The 20,917-nt window shown below is 41.2% G+C and overlaps 1 protein-coding gene across 1 annotated transcript; it reads left to right on the top strand.

Annotated features, from left to right (window-relative positions):
• Window positions 1-1,397: 1,397 nt before the first annotated feature.
• Window positions 1,398-20,009, top strand: LOC118318814 (neurturin). Its single transcript, XM_035648824.2, has 3 exons — window positions 1,398-1,455; window positions 7,888-8,062; window positions 15,119-20,009. The coding sequence occupies exons 2-3, from the start codon at window positions 7,891-7,893 to the stop codon at window positions 15,526-15,528; spliced, it is 582 nt and encodes a 193-aa protein (XP_035504717.2). The 5' UTR covers window positions 1,398-1,455; window positions 7,888-7,890; the 3' UTR covers window positions 15,529-20,009.
• Window positions 20,010-20,917: the final 908 nt, after the last annotated feature.

The raw sequence follows: 20,917 nt of genomic DNA, 5'->3' as shown, positions 1-20,917 counted from the left end.
AGAACACCCACCTCTCCTCCCACCAATGGATGTGGCTCAGGCGGTAAAGTCGGTCATCCTCTAACCCAAAGGTTGGCAGTATGATCCCAGTCCGCATGTCAATGTGTCCTTTGGCAAGACACTTAAGATAAGATGAGATATTCCTTTATTCGTCCCACAATGGGGAAATTCGTTCATTACAGCAGCACAGTGGACAGAATATAGAAGAAATAGCAGAATAGAAAGACATTTACAGGAATTTATTTTTTAAAAGCAGTATGTACGTACAAAATATAACAAAATATAAAAATATAAATAATATAGAGCAATAGAGCAGTAGCAATAGTTGCACATGGAGAATAAATATAAATATTGTACAGTTGGTTATTGCACAGTGGTTGAGTCCTGTGTGTTCGTGTGTGTGTGTGTGTGTGTGTCTGTGTGTGTTTGTGTGTGTGTGTGTGTGTGTGTTCAATTGGGAGCAGTGCCGCTCCTTCACACACTTAGGGTGAAGGAGCTGGTCGCTGAAGGAGCTGTTCATTAACCCTGATTGCCTCTGACGGCACTTTCGGCAGTGTATGATGTGACAGAAAAAGCGTGGTAAATAGCAGCACTGTATGAGTGGGTGAATGGTAAATGGACTGTATTTATTTAGCGCTTTTCTAGTCATATAGACCACTCAAAGCACTTTATAGGAAAGTCCCATTCACCCATTCTCACATATTCATACAGTGCTGCTATTCACCGCGCTTTCTATTTTCATACAAAATTCATACACATCCAATATTCCTGTTCATGTGGAAGAGGCGGAGTTCTTATTAATGACAAGCGACATCGTCAGAACCACAAATAAAGTTTTTCATATGATACGAAAAGAAACGCTGTTACGTGCGGGTCAATTTGGTTTCAGCGACATGTAAAAGTGAAAATAATATGATCAAACAACTAAAACAAAAACAAATCTAAATCTTCTTAAGTAAGCCAGAAGTTTATAGTATTTTTTTTCCCATTTGTCTGACGATAATCATACTATTATGAAGAGAAGCTGAAGTGATGTCAGACTGTTTAATAAACTGTTCATTCATGATCATGAGAAAATTTGATCAGTGTAATTTTTCTAATAAAAGATATTAAGTATTTGTTGCTATTTATAGTCACATTCGCCTCATGTTGTACTGAGATGCAGTGATAAGAAAGTAAAACACTATCAGTGATTCTGTTGGTAATCAAACTTCTTCATTGAATATTAGAACAAGTTTGTGGGAGTTGTGGGAAAGATTTGACAGAAGCACCTTGTTATCAAAGTGAAAGAAAACCGTTGGAAACTCTCTGCGAGGCATTTGAAATAATGATTAACTAGACCCATGAATGAAGAGTGCTTTTCTTTATTATCATTATTGTTGTCATTTTTCAGATGGAAAAACCTGGTGGAGGCAGGAGGTGTCGACAACCCAGCATCACCTGAGGAATTGGAAGGTGAGCATAATTCACTCTGCTGACCAATGCAGTGATCAGTGAAGGTTCTCTATGCATAAATTGTGTCAGTGCCATGTGCAAACAAGACTTTACAAAGTGTCCACAGACCTAGTCTAAAAGGAAAAGTGTTTCCTTCTGCCCTGAGTAAAGGGCAAAGGTTAGATTCAGCTCCATCACAGGTCGTGAACTCAGGTCTGATGTGGTCACATTTATCCATCACTGCAAAAAATTTAAAATTATGCTGCTCCATTATCAACAGGCTAACCATTATATTATAAGTTAGCTAATCATAAACTAAACCATGCATGCCTTTCAAAGTCGGAGGGAGAAGTAAAAACAGGCTTACAGTCTCTGAAGGGAAAATAAGTCCAACACTAAAAAAAATCATCCAACCCAAAACATAGTTCCTCTTTTTAAACAATTTTTCCATGTTAATACATCATACATAGAGTATATTGCAATAAATATGACCTATTCTGTAAGTAAGTCAACATCTTTTGAATTTTGAAAGTGGATCACGCAATAATGTGGGAGGAGACCTTAGCACCCCTCTGTCGCTGGCAGATTTTTCAGATCACCACGTGGTCAGAGATAGGAACTCCAATAAGCGTAGATAGAGGCTCATTGGGAATGATTCCTGCCCTACTGCTCTACTCTGGAGCCCTCTACTGTTTTCTTGAGCTTGTCCGCGGCGCGCATGATTTACTGCTGTTTCTAATACATTACATTACATTACCTTACGTATGGTTGAAGTGCATTCAATCATGAAGATATTACTCAAAGTGCAAGAATTAATTAAGTGCATAAACATTAATCAAATTGGCAAAAAATTTGCTATTTGTAATTAAGTGCATTTATTCTCTTTTTGTGTTTAATATAATAAAATCAGGGAGTATGGTGCAGTCTGAACAGGTGAGTTTTCAGTTTCCGACGAAAGCATTGAAGGGATTCTTCTGCCCTGATGTCAATGGGGAGCTCGTTCCACCATTGAGGAAACAGGACAGAAAACAGACAGGATTTAGATGAGCGGTGGCTGCCTGCCCCTGGCAATGAGGGAGTAGCAAGCCGTTTGGCAGTAGTAGAGCGGAGTGGACGGGCTGGGGTGTAAATTTTGACCATTTTCTGGATGTAGGAGGGGTTGAACCATTCGCAGCGTGGTAGGCGAGTACCAGTGCCTTGAATCGGATTCAAGCCACCACTGGAAGCCAGTGCAGGGTGCGGAGGAGCGGTGTAGTATGGGAGAGCTTGGGTAGGTTGAAGACCACCCGGGCCGCTGCATTCTGGATGAGCTGCAGAGGTCGGATGGCACATGCCGGCAGACCAGCTAGGAGGGAATTGCAGTAATACTGTAGAAATACCATAAAATACCATTTCACAGGACAGATGTGATCGTTAAATATCTATATAGGTGATGTGACGGGATGAGACTGTGACATGACAGACAGTATTTATCCTATTTTATTTACTTCTTTATGTGCACTTGATTACGTTTCACCTTCCCAAAACATGTCATATTCATTTTATTTCCTGTGTTGTTCAGCTGTGTTTATAGTGGGTGGTTCTTTGTCACTCACTCTGGTTTTAGCCTGTTATTATTGAATTGTGTTGACTACTGCAGCGTTATGTTTGCTGCTGGCTGCTATGTTTATGTATTTTCTATTCTCTAATGTTGTAATTATTAAATGTGATTACTAAATAAAGGTAGGTGTAATATACCTAATTATAAAAATATCGAAAATAAATTTTACGACTACGGGCCGCTACTGGAGCACAGAGACTATACACAAGGGAGGCAGGGATAACTGAACACAGGTGAAGCACTTTAGGAACAGGTGCTGGCAATCACAAGGGTGGGATACAAAAACAACAAGTACATGACCAACAATGAGACAGGCTGAAAGGAAGAAGAGATAAAATCCCAATAAAACAGGAAATTAGAGGGCTAACAAAAAGTAATTTAACCAGGGCAGAGACACAGGGGAGTTAACACGAATCCAAACATAGAGTAATACCAGAGCAAACAATATCTAAAAATACAATTTAACCAAAAAGACTTCAGGGTAGGAGCAGAACTGTGACAATATTGCCCCAGATAAAAGAAATAGTGTCAACACATTAAGGTTCACGTATTCAACATGAACTATTTTTCTTTTAATATATATATTTATTAAAGCATATTGGTTCTTTATTTGTCATAATAAAGCACTTATTAATGTTGTATTCTGGACCATAAAGAGTTTCCCTTAACTATCTCATAATTACTTCATATTGATAGTAAGTATAGAAGTTGTCGTACACAAATTACAATCATCAGATGATTTTCTCAGTGAGGTCCATATAAGGTAGTAGTACCACAGGAAGAGTCATTCTCCCTTGTTGATACTTAATAAATTTGGTCTATTTTTATAGACCAAATTTATTTTGGTCTATAAGGTTGCATTTCACCCAACCTCCATTCTTTTCAAGGCGTGAACCAACACGTTTAAGAATAAGGTATGGTAACGGTAGTAGTTGTGTGTTATCACAGATTAAGTAGAAAACATATTTCTGAGATTAACACTTTTGTTTCATAAGAATAGACAGTATTTGCACTGTAAGAATTAAGAAGAGAGAATAACTGTTCATGGGCTGCACGGTGGTGTAGTGGTTAGCACCTTCGCCTCACAGCAAGAAGGTTCTGGGTTCGAATCCCGGTTCAACCAGGGCCTTTCTGTGTGGAGTTTGCATGTTCTCCCCGTGTATGCGTGGGTTCTCTCCGGGTTCTCCGGCTTCCTCCCACACTCCAAAGACATGCAGAATGGGGTCAGGTTCATTGGAGACTCTAAATTGACCGTAGGTGTGAATGTGAGAGTGAATGGTTGTCCGTATCTGTATGTGGCCCTGCAATAGGCTGGCGACCTGTCCAGGGTGAACCCCGCCTCTCGCCCAATGTTAGCTGGGATTGGCTCCAGCGACCCCCCGCGACCCTTAAATGGTTAAAGCGGTAGACGATGAATGAATGAATGAATAACTGTTCATGTGGTTCCAAACTGGTCTATCAAACTTCTTACTGTAACTAACTAAACAACAGTAATTGTTGATTTTTAATGCTTATAACAGAACATTAAAATATTGCAGGTACGATCAAATGTTTGATTTCAGGCTTTCTCAGGGCCCCTCTATGTTGGGGTCCCGAGTACTATGATTGAGTTGTCAGAAAGCAGGTTTCAGTTGTTGTATTCATCAGAGGATTTCATCTTAATTTTTCACTCATCTGTCTCTCACATGTTTGACGGAACACGTAGGCTTCTGTTTTACTCATTGGAGCTCCCTACATTGGCTGGGTAACAGCTCATGCTATTCAGGCATTAACTCACTGAGGTCTTTACCCTTCATCAATGAAAGACTGTCTGAGAATGAGAAGGAGAAGTTGGCCTGTAGGATTTGCTGGCAGGCGGTCTGTATATATGTTTCACCCCCAGCCAGTTTCCACTACACTGCCCATTTGATCTGGGCCTTAAGCTCCCGCCAGACACCACAGAGAAACCCATTTCATAAGTGATGTTAAAATATTAACCTCACCTGTCCGGTGGGAAGGTGTCAGGTGTCAATTAAGTAATTAAAGAGGTTTAGGTGTCGGCTTCGGGTCTCCCGTAAGACTGTTGAGAGGGCCTCTGCAGAGGTCCCATTAAAGATCTGATGGAACAGGATGGATCAGCTTACCTAAGGCAGCTTTCATTTTCCACAATGTTTGAAACAACGTAGATCACAACATCCAATGCAGATACTCAAGAAGCCGCAGTAGTATGTATCGATGGATGTCATCAGTCAGTCAGCACTGTGATGTAGACTGCAACATGACATTTGTAACACACACCAGGTCATGGATCCTTATGACTGTGATAATTGAGTTTTCATCTAACTGGTATGAGCAGGTCAAAGTTTGCTTCTCTCTAGAGAAATATCCTATATCCTATCCTAACGGTTGATTTGTCCATTCGTGGCACTTTGCAGTAGTGTTTTAAAAATGATTCTTCGCTAATGTCTCATGTATGTGCACAAGTACAGTCCTGCTTGTGGTTTTATACATCGTGACTGATCAATGGTGAACAGTTAGTGGTGAGAAAATACAGCAATGTGCCAACAAAAGCAGAAAGCTGCCAGCAAGTAAAGCTATGAATGTATAATACTGTCCTCCTTTTGGGCAACATCTTATTATGATCCACACTTACACTTTATTGTTTGGTGACCTCTAGTGGTCATAGAAGAAGCAAAGGCGAAAGTCAGGTGACATTGGGTGGATTCCGATTGTCCTTCCTATCGTCTTTTCCTCTCTACTATTCCTTGGCCTCAGTGGAAAACATCATGAGGTCAAGGAAAGGTGTAAAAGAGGATTCATAGGACTAATCCAACTGAGTTGCTCAGAGAATCCAACTCACTTAAACTAAACTACATCATTATACAAAGGCGGATGTTATTGACGTGCGTCTGCCGTTGTGAAACTACACATTTCTGATGATGGACTATAAAAAACACAGCGGCGCCATCCATCATGGTTCAGTGTTTTACCACCATGTGACATCAGTCATAAATGATTCATTTGTAGCTTACATGATGACGTGCGTTCCTTCTGGGTCATATTCATACTCTTCTTCTTCTTCGGATTTAATTGTTTACGTTGGTGCATGTCGCGTCACGTTAAATATTGCTGCTGCAATGAAATGTGGGACTTGTATTTTTTCCTTTCCTTTCGCATAGGAAGGTTGAGTGGTACCTATGCTAAAGGAGATAGGAAAGGAAGCATTGAAGCATCTTCTGGTACTATTTTTGCGAACAAGATGTTCCATTTAAGTAGAGTAAAGTCACATTGTTTTATCTTCGTCATGTTACTAGTTTTCATTCTAACATTATGCTGTGGAAAATAAAAGGTCGATGAAAAACATACAAAAAATGACATCAGCATCACGGTGACTCCTGGGTTCAGGCTACTTTAGGCAACACTAGCAGTATTATACTAAATTCCAAATTGCAATAATAATCAGAATGTTTTTTCTTGTCATGAAGGTTTTTTCATAGAAGGAATGTATGAGAAATTAAATGTATGTTAAAATGTGTTATTGAAGTGAACTAATTACATTCAAGGGCATGTAGTTTGTAATCTTAGGTGAGATCCATTTTAGAAATAACCCTCATTACACTGGATTTACTTTTTTCGGTTCCAGCTTCTAACAGGCCATAACGTACCCTCTCTCTCCCCCATTTCTCTCCTCTCACCAACCGGTCGAGGCAGATGTTTCGCCCACAACTGTGTCTGGTTCTGTTAGAAATTACTTCCTGTTAAGAGGGAGTTTTCTCTCCTCCACAATCTCAGAGCTGCTCATTTCGGGAACTGTTGTGATTCCCTGTAATATTGTGAGGTCTTGACCTCACTATGTAAAGTGCCTTGAGATAATGTATGTTGTGATTTGGTGCTATACAAATACAATTGAATTGAATTGAACTGAATTTACAACCCAAATGTCTTGGTTCCTAACACAAGAAAGGATAAAGACCCTGGCCTGAGATCCAGAGCAGCTCAGGTAGCTCATCCACCTTCCGTGTCCTATTTGTGGTTGAGAGTGAAATGATTCACATCATGAAGAGCGGGACATTCATTGAACCATGGCCATTTTCGAGCAAAAACCTTTACACCCTTTGATAAAATTTTAAATTTTAGGTTGGTGACAAAGGTAATCCCTACCCAGATGATGCTCGCAGGTTTTATTTATGAATGAAGTGCTACATGTTCTGCACCAAAGTCACAGGCTAGTGGTGGTGGAGGCTGATAGCAGGTGTGCAGTGTTGACACCAGGCCTCATCCAGACTCCTGACTGTGGTTACATTTAGGCAACAGAGGTAATATTGTGGTTTTGGTTAAATGTTGGACTTTTTACCAGATGATGATCCTTCACTTAGTTTTAGAATTCCTAAACAGAACCATGACAATCCAATAATCTTGAAATCATATTGTATATCAGATACTTTGGAAGAAGACAAATAAAGTAAATTGTCAATAAACATAATACTTCAAAAATGTTCCCCTCAGAACGCTGTTGTTAATGAGTTGTATATAAATGTCATTTCTAGAAGATAGTGTTTTGTTTCACAAAGGATTAAAAATAAATCACTCTTGTTACCAAGTTTTCACTTCATTGTGTAAGATTATTACAACTAGGTGAGTCGGATGAGTCACAGTGGGCTGAGAGTGAGGGCTTGTCTAACAGCGTTGTGGTTCACAGTGCCTGGCAGCAAAAGCACCACATAAACACACACCTTGGGTGCTCCAGTGAAAAATATGCAACCTCAACCGCATTGTTTTGCGATGAAGTGCAACTCAGTCTGTGAATTGTTCAGCCTCCCCCACCAACCAGGTTGCCTGTTGCCCACAGTAACTGTGTTCCTTCACACTCTCAGGTGATGTTGTGGGTGGTGGCGTCGTTGCTGACACTGGTGGAAGATGTGTTTGCTGAGGAGGACAATAAAGAGGCTCAGTCAGACATCCCGCGTGTCCTCAGGCAGCCCCCCTGGCCTCCTGCAGAGGACCTGGGACAAGACGGCAGTATCCACACACCCTGGCCCGGTGCCTTTGGTGAGTCTTTTACTTTCTCATTTTATCAGCAAGGTGTCCAGTGTCAGGGTGGGCTTTTGATGTTTGTTTGTTGTAAATATATTTAAATGTAATTTGCTGCAGTCAAAAAAAAATTCTTGCAGTTCAGTCTGGACTGGTCAGTTGGGCAAATACACTCACGGATCACTTTGATAGGAACACCTGGGATTACAGTGTATGAAACAAAACTGTGTTGATACAGGTCAGGGGCTTCAGGTAATGTTCTCATCAAACATCACGCTTGAGAACAAATGTGTCCTTAGAGACTTTGACTGTGACATGAGAGTTTGAGTGGTTCTGAAACTGCTGATCTCCTGGATTTTGACACAAGAGTTTCTACACAGCATGGAGTCCAAACAGCAAGCATCCCGTAACAGTGAGGAGCCACTGTTGTTGGTAAGATAGGTGAAAGGAGAACGGTTAGACTGGTTGGATCTGACAGAGCTACGGTTACACAGATAACCACTCATAACTACTGTGGTGAGAAGAGAAGAGTCTCACTAATGTTGAGGGGACTCCTCCGTTCCGGGAAATTTGCTAGGTGACATAATGACTCATTACACATCATTACTGTGCAGTGCAGAAACTCTGGTAATACTGGATTTGTGTGTGTTTACATCTTTGCTGACTATCTAACAAATAGTTGCCTGTCTCATCTTCATATTGCAATACAAACGTGATCCTGGTTTTATACATAAGGCAAGGCAACTAATCTAATTCAAAGTACTTCAGAGAACAATAAAAGAATACAGTAAATGTATAACAATATAAAATGCAAGTGTGAAAGAAATATAGACAAGAGGTTCACAAGATTAAAATAGAATAAAAATATATGTATATATAAAATTTAAATCAAAGGACAGTGCAAGGGAATGGTAACAGTAAAAATACATAAAAATCTGAAAATATCCACAAAAACATGGAACAGTAAATAATAGTGTTTACCTAGATTTATTAAAACTCCCTGTCAAATAGAAATGAGTCTGGTTCTGTTAGAGAATTCTTCCTGAATAGAAATATTTAAAGACCAGATGTAAAAGATAGTAACTTGGAGGCAAACCTCTCCGGAAGTTTATTCGAGACGTAAGGAACAAAAAAACAAAAACTGCCTCTCCTTGTTTCGTTCTGACTCTGGTAACAATAAGCAGACCAGCATCTGAAGATCTGAGGGGACTGGCGGGTTCATACGACTGAAGGAGATCTAAGTGTATTTCAGTCCTAACCCATTAATTGCTTTATAGACATGCAATAGATTTTTAAACTCAATTCCATTAGACACAAGATGCCAATGCAGTGATTTCAGGACCGGTGTGATTTGGGGATTTTTTTTTGTTCTGGATAGAACCCTGGCAGCAGCATACTGGATTAACTGCAGTTGTCTAGTGGCTTTTTGTGGGAGACGTGTAAAGATGTCGTTGCAGTAGTCAGGCCTACTAAAAATGAATGAATGAAACTAACATTTTCGAGATCATGCTGGGACATTACATTAAATAATATAACATTACATTCATTTAGCAGATGCTTTGTCCAAAGCGACTTACAATAAGTGGATTCAACCATGAAGATATAACTAAAAGAGCAAGAATTAATAAGTTCATAAACATTCATCAAATAGGCAAAAACCTCAAGGGCTATTTGTAACTAAGTGCAACTTTTCTTTTTTTCGTGTTTAATATGATAAATTCAGGGAGTAAGTTACAGTCTGAACAGGTGAGTTTTTAGTCTGCAACGGAAGCATTGAAGGGATTCTGCTTCTGATGTCAATGGGGAGCTTGTTCCACCATTGAGGAACCAGGACAGAAAACAGACGGGATTTAGATGAGCCGTGGTTGCCTGCCCCTCGCAGTGAGGGAGTAGCAAGCCGTTTGGTAGTAGCAGAGCGGAGTGGACGGGCTGGAGTGTAAAGTTTGACCATTTTCTGGATGTAGGAAGGGCCTGAACCATTCGCAGCACGGTAGGCGAGTACCAGTGCCTTAAATCAGATTCGAGCCACCACCGGAAGCCAGAAGCGGTGTAGTGTGGGAGAACTTGGGTAGGTTGAAGACCACTGAGGCCGCTGCATTCTGGATGAACTGCAGAGGTCGGATGGCACATGATGGCAGACCAGCTAGGAAGGAATTGCAGTAGTCTGAGATGACAAGAGCCTGCACCAACACCTGCGTCGCCTTCTTTGTGAGGAAAGGACGTATCCTCCTGATGTTGTGGAGGATGAATCTGCAGGAGCGGGTCGTGTCTGCAATGTTGGCAGTGAAGGACAGCTGGTCGTCCAGTGTCACACCCATGTACCTTGCAGTTTGAGTAGGGGTCACCACAGAGTTCTCAATGGTGATGGAGAAGTCGTTGGTGGGAGACACCTTTCCTGGAAGGAAGAGCATCTCGGTCTTGTCCAGATTGAGTTTCAGGTGGTGCGTAGACATCCTCTGAGAAATGTCAGCCAGACATGCAGAGATTCGTGCTCAGGCCCACCGACTGGAGACGTGGAGCAGGCGTTGGCCGGACCACCGACGAGGAACGTGTCGATCGGCCCACCGACTGGCGAGGAGGAGGAATCTGCTGGACCACCGACGCAGGAACAGGGGATGGCAGGCCCGATGCTAGCCAACGTGGAGGACGGCTGGAGGCAAGCAAGCCGCAGGCCTGCCGACGTGGAGACCAGCTGCACAGTAGGAACCCTGATGCTAGCCGACTGGGAGGCTGACTGGATGCTAGCAGGCTTGATGCTAGTCCACTGTGATGCTGGCTGGATGGCACACTGGGAGACTGGCTGGGAGTCCGGGTCGTTCAAAAAGTCCTTGAGCCAGCTGGGTAAAAAAAAACTTTAACCAGGGCTACTCTGAGACTTCTTTGGGAGCTAAGTGTAGCGCAGTCTCTTTATTCTCCTTGCCATTGTCTCTCATGTAGTCTCCTTAAATACAAGTCAGTGTATAAATCAGCTCACAGAGATCCGTATAAATAACCCCCACCTGCTGGGTCCATTCTGGGTCAGGTCGTTCTGTCACGGGTGAGCAGGAAGCAGGACCCAAATGCAGAGGTGGCGAAAAAGGTGATTTAATAATAAAACGGAAACCAAAATCAAACCAAGGGTGTCCACAACATGTAGCAAAAAGGTAGTCAAAACTAAAAGACTGGAGCCAGGCGGAAGAGCACAGAAACAGAGCAGGGGAAACAGCAGACACAGTCCGAGGGAAAACAGCAGACACAGACCGGGGGAAAATAGCAGAAAAAGACTTGGGAAATAGCAGGAACAGACCGGGGAAAACAGCAGACACAGATCGGGGTAAAATAGCAGAAACAGACCGGGGAAATAGCAGAAACAGACCAGGGGAAATAGCAGAAACAGACCAGGGGAAATAGCAGACACAGATCGGGGGAAAATAGCAGAAACAGACCGGGGAAATAGCAGAAACAGACCAGGGGAAATAGCAGAAACAGACCAGGGGAAATAGCAGAAACAGACCAGGGGAAATAGCAGAAATAGACCAGGGGAAATAGCAGAAACAGACCAGGGAAATAGCAGAAACAGACCAGGGGAAATAGCAGAAACAGAACAGTGGAAATAGCAGAAACAGACCAGGGAAATAGCAGAAACAGACCCGGGGAAACAGCAGAAACAGACCAGGGGAAAGAGGCAGGAACCGACTTCTCAGGAACAGACTGGGGAAAAACAACAGACGACCCGACAAAGACAAAGGGAAGCACAGAGACTAAATACACACAAGGAGGGCGGGGCTAATAGAACACAGGTGAGACAGATTAACTGCTGCTTTTTGTTGAGGCATCTGGATGTCAGATGGAGGATGATGATGATGAAGACAGCTGGTTTTTGCCAAAGCACCTTGCTCAAACAAATCCCTACCTTTGCTAGAGCCCTGTTTGTAAACCATCCCTCGTACCCAATTCAGCAGTGATCCCACATTAAAATGTCCTGTTGGTCTGTGTTTGTTATGTTTGTTGCTCCATCACAGGTCAGAGCATTGTTGACCTTGTTCAATAAATCTGAAGTGGAAGCTGTAACATATCAGCATCCTCTCTCCAAGATGACTAATATAGCCTGTGGAAGTTTGCCTGGTAGTTTTCAACTCTGAGTATGGCTTTGGTTGATAGAGAAAGGCCCCCTGTGTATGTTCTGTCAGGCATCATTGTACTCTTCATTGCAGCCAGCTGAGAAATAAGATGAATGGCTGTGGCTTATATGTCTGTTTATTCTAGTACTTTGGTATGTAGCCAAACCAGACTTCATTATATTTTGTGATTAATGACACTTTCTAATAATGCTCACACCAAAGAACTAAGAACAGACACCGCCATTACTACTGAAAAAGTTTGAATGTGTGTACTTAAATCATCAGCATCAATCTGTTTGAGCATTTTTGTCATGAATAAAAAACTGAAAATTAATCAAAGTAAATCAGCCGTATCTGCTCTACCCTCTATCAGCAGCAGAAAACCTGGGTCTTTATTCTAATGTGACATATGATATAGATAAGGAAGGTGAAAGTCTGGGCCACCACTGGAAGCTGTTCATAATTCAGATCATTGTAGTATCATTTTTTGGAAGTAGGGACTCACTGTGGCTTGTCAGAAACAACAACACCTAGAATCATTAAGGGGGGTAATCACTCATATATTGGGGAGAGCTGTATTTGATTAGTATGTACTACACACACTCTGCAGTATGTATCAAGTAGAATATAGAACACCTATTCATGCATTTTTGGGCCATGAGCAGGGTTCCCAGAGTAAAGTAGAATGGCTCTAATTTAGTGGATACCACCACCAAGGCCCAACAGTCCCTTTAAATTCAATCAAGCGACAGCAAATTGACCACACTTATAGATATCAGTCCATAATATATGATTTATTTCCTGGGAAATCAGTGAAAATGTCAAAAAATGCCCCGTTTCGTGTTAAAGAATCCTGGATCGGCCCCTGGGATCTCTTTTGGCCCACATTCAATTCAATTCAATTCAATTTTATTTGTATAGCGCCGTATCACAGACAAGACAATGTATTCTCAAGTCACTTTACATAGTGCCTTGAGACATAAAACATACTCGTACAATCTGCTGGACCAATCTCAGACTAAACCAATCAGAGCAGTGCTGGTGAAAACAGCTTGAGATTCTGAAGGGACAGAGTTAGTTAAAAGATAGAAAGTACAATTAGACTAAAATGTTGAATTTACAACATCACAAAAATTCAGGATTGTACAACAGTCAATCAGTCAAGACAGAAAGCATTTTTATAGAAGAAAGGAATAACAGTCAGTACAAAAAAAGAAAATAATGATACACTCACCCAACAACAGGGTTTGAATGGCAAAAGGAAGTAGTTAATAATAATAGTGCTTACAACAAGGATGTAAATAATGGCTGTTCACTTTCCGGGAGAGAGTAAATATAAATATATAAATTGTTTAGTTGAAGTTAGCCTTGTTTTCTGCCACTGTCTGATGCTTGGATGAACACGAAGACCAGAAGAACAAAAAGCGGTTGCGGAACAGTTGGCACAGTGTTTGATGCCCTGTGCGTCAGTCTCTGGTGTATCTGACTTTGTCTTTGTTGTGCTGTTGGGCAAACCCAAGTTGTGTTCCTGCGGTTTGTGCGATGCTTGATGCTTTCATCGTCATGTTTCTGATCTCGTGACTGCACTCTCACTAACAACAGTGTTTAGTCTATGATTGCCTAATCATTGCCCCATTCAGTTGTAACATGGAATAGTTTTATAATTACATGAAATAATGCAGATCCATGTGGCAGGTTTTAACATGGCTGGATATGCACCTGAGCAGAGTCTGACTGAGAGGGGCCTGTGCTATTTGCCTGGGGAATCTTTCTGTGCATTTTTCTCATCTTTTTTTCCACATGATTACAAGTTTTCTTTTCGTAAAACATTAAGGCATGAGCTGACATGCAAGTATGCTCCCGTAAATTAGCCTTCTACAGTGGTAATCACCATTCCACGAGGAAAATATTGCGTGGAGGCATTTAGAGAAAGCGCAGGCCAAAGCCACCCCCAGGTCAGGAAGTGGAAATCAGTCAGACCTGTGCCAGGTCTGCACAGTGGGCTGGGTAACTCTTGTTTGAAATGTTCCTGGCAACTAAGAAAACAGCTTCAGCCCCTGTTGGAGCTCAGCCAACGGCTCTCCTCCCCTCCTGATAATGATGCCTCACAGTGGCAGTACGATTCACACCACTCTGATAGAGCATAAAACCTGAACATTTCACTCCCACTTTTAAAGCTCATGTCTGCTCTTAATTTCATTACACATCCTGCTACATCATACAGCTCCATTGTGATCCAGTGCATGAATGTATGTATGTGAAGTTGTTCACGTTCCAGTCTCTAAAGGCCAGAGTAGACATGTTGGCCTGTGTCATATCTCACCATTAAGAGACTTACTAAAAATCTTTGCATAGCCATTCACAAAGCTTCTGAAAGCCTCTGAATGGAGTGTGAAACAGGATTTGAGGAAATGAGCGACACAAAATCTGTGTTGGTCAGCCATTAGTCTCAGGCTGTAGAGAAAAGTCAAGAGATTTTATCCTTTCCTAACCACTATTCCTCGACCTCAATTGAAAACATCATGTGATTTAGGGAAATCCGTACTCCTACAATTCAAATAAGGTTTCCTGTCCGAGACAGAATCACACCTCCTCATGAAGGATGTTTTCAGTTTATACAGAGGGAACATTTTTACCATCAGTTACCATGAGAATAAAAACTAAATCGATGAAAAAAAAAAACAAGACTGAAATGTTGAAATAGTATGAACATGAACAGAATATACAACTAGAGTAATATTTGTTTTGTGTCTGGGTTGTTTCGCTCAGCCTGGAACCTTCGCCTATTCGACCACAGTCTTAGTATAAAGAACCCCAATGAGCATTTGAACTTCCTGGACAACTGTATCTTTTGCAGTGACCCCATGCTGCTTTTTTGATTCTACATCATGAGTCAGAAATGTTCAAAGAATATTTGGATCAATTAAATTACTGACTATCCAAGTGTTGCATGTGTGTTTTGTTTTCCCTAAAGGAGAGTGGTCACTGATACAGGAAGAGGAAATTCACCAGGGCAGATGGCGGCGCTCCTCCCGAGACCCAAACCCGACCAGAACATCAAGGAGGAACCGCAAGAAGACCAAGAGCACCCGCGATTGCCATTTGGAGAGAAAGGAGATGCGGGTGCGGGATCTTGGCCTTGGCTATGACTCGGATGAGATAGTCCTCTTTAAGTACTGTGTTGGCACGTGCCACAGCTCCCGCAGGAACTATGACTTGGCCCTCAAGACTTTGATGGACACTGGGAGCATCTCCACCAAAAAGGTCAGTAGTCACCCCTGCTGTCGACCGACCCGCTATGAGACTGTGTCCTTCATGGACACCCAGACTACCTGGCAGACTATTAAGTGGCTCTCGGCAGCCAACTGTAGCTGTTTGGGCTGACAGCAAAGACTGTCTATCTGCAATGCATCAACAGAGAAGAGCTCCTGTGTGAAAGAGGAAGATGTATGAGGCCTGGCGTTGGACATGGGTGACTTCATGTGGTGGCGTGGGGCTGACATGTCCTTCATGTGGTGGCGTGGGCCTGACATAGTATCCATAGTGCTATGGCCAAGGACTTCCCTCCACTCAAAGCTTCTGTCTGATGAGCTCTTGGTCGTGGAGGTTCAGAGCCTGATTCCACCAGCAGCACATCTCAATGTCTGCCTCCAGACTGGAAGGTTTGTTTAATTGCCAGCAGCAATAAGCACAAAGGAGGAAACTACCTGCTTATCAAACATTGAGGGCATAAACACCACCAGCATTAAATTCAGCAACTTTAGCATTCAGAGACTAAAGAACTGATGAAACTAATCAAAAATTGCTTTGTGAACAATGATTTGTATACACAAATTATTCATTCAAGGCAAGGTTATGAATTCCTTTCCAAGTTTCATTTTGTTTAGCCTTGATACGCCAAACTCTACAGAGAAAAAACTAGTCAAAGTGTCAGTGATACTGATTTCCATTTAAAAACATTATTTATCCTAATAATGACACAAAAAAGATCTTTTCAGTTACTTTTCATGTCGCAATACAACAACCCAGTCACGGTAACAGTCCAACTAGTTGCCATTATCATGGAAACTTGCAGATACATTTATGCTCAAATACATTTCAAATTCTAAGTTGGTTGCTGTATGTTTTGAAATCTGATTCAGCTTCAAAGGTCTGCATGCAAGCGATGGCAGACATTTTAACTTTGACAATTCTGTGCCGTTAGCCTGCTGACTACGCCTGCTCGCTATCAAAGCCAAAGGTTTAAATTTAATAATCACTGTTTCAAAAAAGTAACAGAACTAGACTATTCAATTTTTTTTTACATTACATCCACAGCACAGCATTATTAAAATGATTAAATGCCAGTTCATCCACTGACTCAAATACAAACTCTCATTTAAAACATCAAGACGGTCTGAACCAACAAAAAACAAAGCTCAACCTGTTTAAAGACCAAAGAAATATGATGTGAAGACATGTTAATAGGAACGTAGATGTTCATAGAAATATTGTAGAGTATTTGTTTTGTTTTTTGTTTTTCGGAAATTCTGTGGTTTTTATTAGACTAGGATTAGGACTAGGATTTGCTTTCACCACGTGGGACAATCCTACCTTCTGTTCCAGGGCAGTTCAACTCAATAACTACTATCTGGTGGGGGAAAAAAATTCAAGTAACTGTTTGTTTTTTTATTCGTACACGCACGCTCCCACACACACACACACACACACACACACACACACACTCTCTCTTTCTCAAAGCCCAACCAACGTGCTCTCACTAAGTGGTTACATAATAGTGGTTATAAAGTTGATTGTCACCCAGGTTTTAGGATTACAAGAGTGCAAACGGTTACATGGACCAGTCTACTGGCAGCAGAGCAACGTATTTTACAAACAAAGGGCAAAGTGTAATATTTGACAAATCCAAAGTAGTGAAATAATCCAGACGAAAAGCAACAGTTGCAGCTGTGAATGTGTCAACTAACCTAATGCCTCATAACAAGAGCACATGTAGATCTGAGTATATTATCATTTTTGTATTCGAATGAAATCATTAGGGAAACCCAAAGGGTTTTGCTTATCTCATTTTGCCCTCTCACGTTTCAAGCTCAACAGGATCTTCTATAGATGGTGATGCCATTTTCCAAAATAATCAATTAGTCACTAGGTTTTGCTTTTATACAGCGTAAAGTTACCATGGCGATGTATCTCGATAAGAAGTGAACCACCAGTGTAACCCTGAAAACCTAGGGTCAAACCTGAAGGTAGTATGTCGCTAACCGCTAACTGTGCTTCTTTGTACAGGCCTCTGGATACTCGTTTCAGCACAGCTTGTTTACAACTCCGTCAACAGGCTCTAGTAGGATGCCATCACAAATATAGTCATGAGCCAAACATCACGCTGAGTGACAGCTTTTCACAACCTGGGCTATTTTCAGATCGGCTGTGACATGATACCACTCAGCCGAGCTGTAGTTTAAACAACACAAGAGTGTGAAATCAGTTTACATGACATGTCTAGAGCTTCTGTAACACTACTGTACAGCAGATTACAGCTGCAGATATGTTTCTTAAACAGGTTTGCAAAGAATTATTTAGACTGTGACATCCCACACACAGAACCGACATCTAGCGGACCGTGAGGAAATATTCTAGCACTGGTTTAAAATCGCTTACTTCCCCTTTAACATATAGATTATAGTAATAATAACCCCCAATACATTGATTGAGTGTATTTCAAGTGCAAAGAACAGGAAATCACCCCTCACTGTCTTCCCACCCAGCATCAGTGTCAGTTGTGTTGCTGGCCAGGTCTCTGTAGAGGGCTTACTGGAAATGACCTCAGCTTTAGATGTTTGTGTGTGTTTGTCTTTGCAAACAGAAATTGCTTAACAAAAATGTGTCCATGAAACATGAATTACCCTTTTTTAACATTTTTCATTAACAATTTGCCACTGAAATTATAATTAAATATTAACATTATAATATCATATGCATTTTATTACATCTTACAGTATCTGCAGTTATAATATTGTGTGCATTCTTTTTTATGCATTTTTGCATCACCATAATGGATTGGTTATACACATAGCAATTACATTTTTACAGTTTTGTTTCACCTTGGTCCACCCCTCTGTACCGCACGTATATGAGACGTTTATGAGTGGAAGCACTTTCCAGCCCTTGCACAACTGACCATCAATTTAAGAAAAGATTTGGACCCTAAACATTGTAGAGTTTTCAACTGAGTATTCAGTTTAAATGCGGGAATATACACCCAAACCACCCAACTAAACATTGTTGCAGACCAGACGTCATGCAGACCCCCCTATGTCACTCCCTGCTGGCAGCAGCCTCACCCAGCAGGGCAATGTGCTGCCACACTGCAAAAACTGCTCAGACGTAGCTGGAAGAACATGGCAAAGAGCCCAAAGCTTTGACCGGGTCTCCAAACTCCCCTAAATCCCAATTCAACCAAGCACATAAGATACATAAAGAAGTTATATCCATAGAGGGCCCCAGCCACAAAACCCACAGGACCCAAAGAACCCACTACCAATGTCCCAACACCACAGGACAACAGAGCTGTTATGTCAGCATGAGGGGGACCTCCACAACGATAGGCAGGTGGTTTTGAAGGTTTGGCTGATCGGTGTATGTTATTAATGTCTAATACAGTTTTCATTCATGCTTTTTGTGTCCAGCTACATTGCAAACTAGTCTAAAAATATCCAAGTGATAACATTAGCCTGTTTCCGACTTTGTGTCTTGGCACAGTCTCTCTGTGAAAAGTATGTTTCCACATGTAACACTGGGATAACAAAGTACCTCCACACATTTTTATTACTACAGTTGGTTTTATTACTACCGTTGGTTCTGTCTCACATTATTCAGCTCTGAAAGACTTCCAACTTTTTTTTTTTTTGTTATTGAAGATTATCTGAAGAATGCTCACAGCCAAGCCCACACATTATCTAACATTTGCTTTCAATTACACCACTCCATGTTTTTATGACATGAGAAAATAGAGGTTGTAGCATCTAGAAACCAAACAGAAACCATCAATACAGATCTAACCAAAACCTCACTGGACCAGCTCATTGTAATTAGTATGTTGTAGAGTCAGAGTATGATTATTCTTTCAAATTAAACAAAATAATAACTTCTTAGGTAAACGCTAAGCAGGGAAGCAGGGTGCTTGTCGGAATTTAGCTCACAGCTTGGCTAACAAATTAAACCAACCATTGTTGCAACTAATATATAATACAACATATAAAAAGACAGCTGATTGGATGTTGTATAGTTTCACCTTTGACGTAGCTAGCCTACCTGTGTGATTGGACAACGGGTGCTTGTCATTTATCTCTGTCCCTTCAAGAATAAGATATGAGAGGAGAGAAATAAAAACCACTGAGCTGTTAGGGTTAGCTATTCGAAACACAGCATCTGTTTCTGATGATACAGCTGGATTGGCCATCAGTCTGCAGTTGTGTACACCTCAGAGTGTGTATTTGCAAAGATAATGGTATATGTTTTCCACATAATAATGAGGTTGCACAGTTGCTGCTGCTTGACAAGCATCTGCTCATTCATTAAAAACTTTTTTTTTCTTTTGATATTGTGAGCAGATCATTCCAACCACAGTCTGTAAAGTTACTGTTCAGCCTGTGGAAGATTTAAGGTACCTAAATTGAAACAAACCAAACAAAAAATAACATGAATCAAATAAGATATGCATTTCCTTGTTCTTGCTTTGTACAAGCAGCTTGTGTAACCAATGACAGTGTCTGCTCGTGGCTGTGTCCCTGAGCTGTGGTTGGAAAGGCCTGGCTGATGCAAAGCTTTTTTTTTTTTTTTTAAACTAGACTGTCTGGACTGTTTAAAGCTACAGTGTGTAATATTTAGAAGAACTTATTCACAGATATTGCATATATTGTCCATAACTATGTGTTACATATATGTATAATCACCTGCAACAAAGAACTGATGTTTTTTCGTCAGCTTTGAATGAGTAAAATATAGTTACATTAGGTGGACCTGACTTCCTTGTAAGTCACCATGTTTGCTACGTCGTGTTGAATACGGTTGGACAAAACAGTCCAGAAAACGTTGCATTCGCTTTGAATTTTCAGTGCTGCTGTAAACCGGAAATGGAATTAGCAGTGCACCACCATAAAGTGTCCCCTGTCGGGGGCTCAGTAAGATCCAGAAAATTACAAAAATTACACACTGGGGCTTTAAGGATGTGTGGAACTGAAGGTTTGATATAAAGATGGAGTCTTTGCCATAGCTCCGTGACGAAATCCTGCCCACTCTCTCTCGATGGTAGTTTCGGCTGTGACATTAGGAGAGGAGAGGATTCGACCGGTCACATTCCCTCATGGTGTTATAGTAACTGTTTGTGCCAAACCACATTGAAAGACAGCCAATCAGAAAGTTGAACACCGATGTAACGGTGAGCACTGGACCAATGGTGTAGTCACACATTGACAGTCACAGACATTCGAGACTTAGTGCTGGAACTCTAGCGAAAGAAAAAAAAAAGCTCAATTTTGCCACCTAATGAAAAGTAAAGCCATTGTTTTGCATTCAGTACTAGCCAGTTTATATGCAGGACAACCCTGAAATGCAGAATACTTTGTCACCTTACTGCATTTCCTGTGAAATCTGTGTATTTCCTGTGACATGGATATTCACAAAAAACAATTTACTTTTTAGAGACAACAGATTGAAAATGTGTTTTTCCTTGAATTGTGACATAGTAATTGATATTGATACATAGTTTCATTTC

This window comes from Scophthalmus maximus, chromosome 7, assembly GCF_022379125.1.
Source record: "Scophthalmus maximus strain ysfricsl-2021 chromosome 7, ASM2237912v1, whole genome shotgun sequence".
Classification (NCBI taxonomy): domain Eukaryota; kingdom Metazoa; phylum Chordata; class Actinopteri; order Pleuronectiformes; family Scophthalmidae; genus Scophthalmus; species Scophthalmus maximus.
This window is presented reverse-complemented; position numbering and strand designations above follow the sequence as displayed.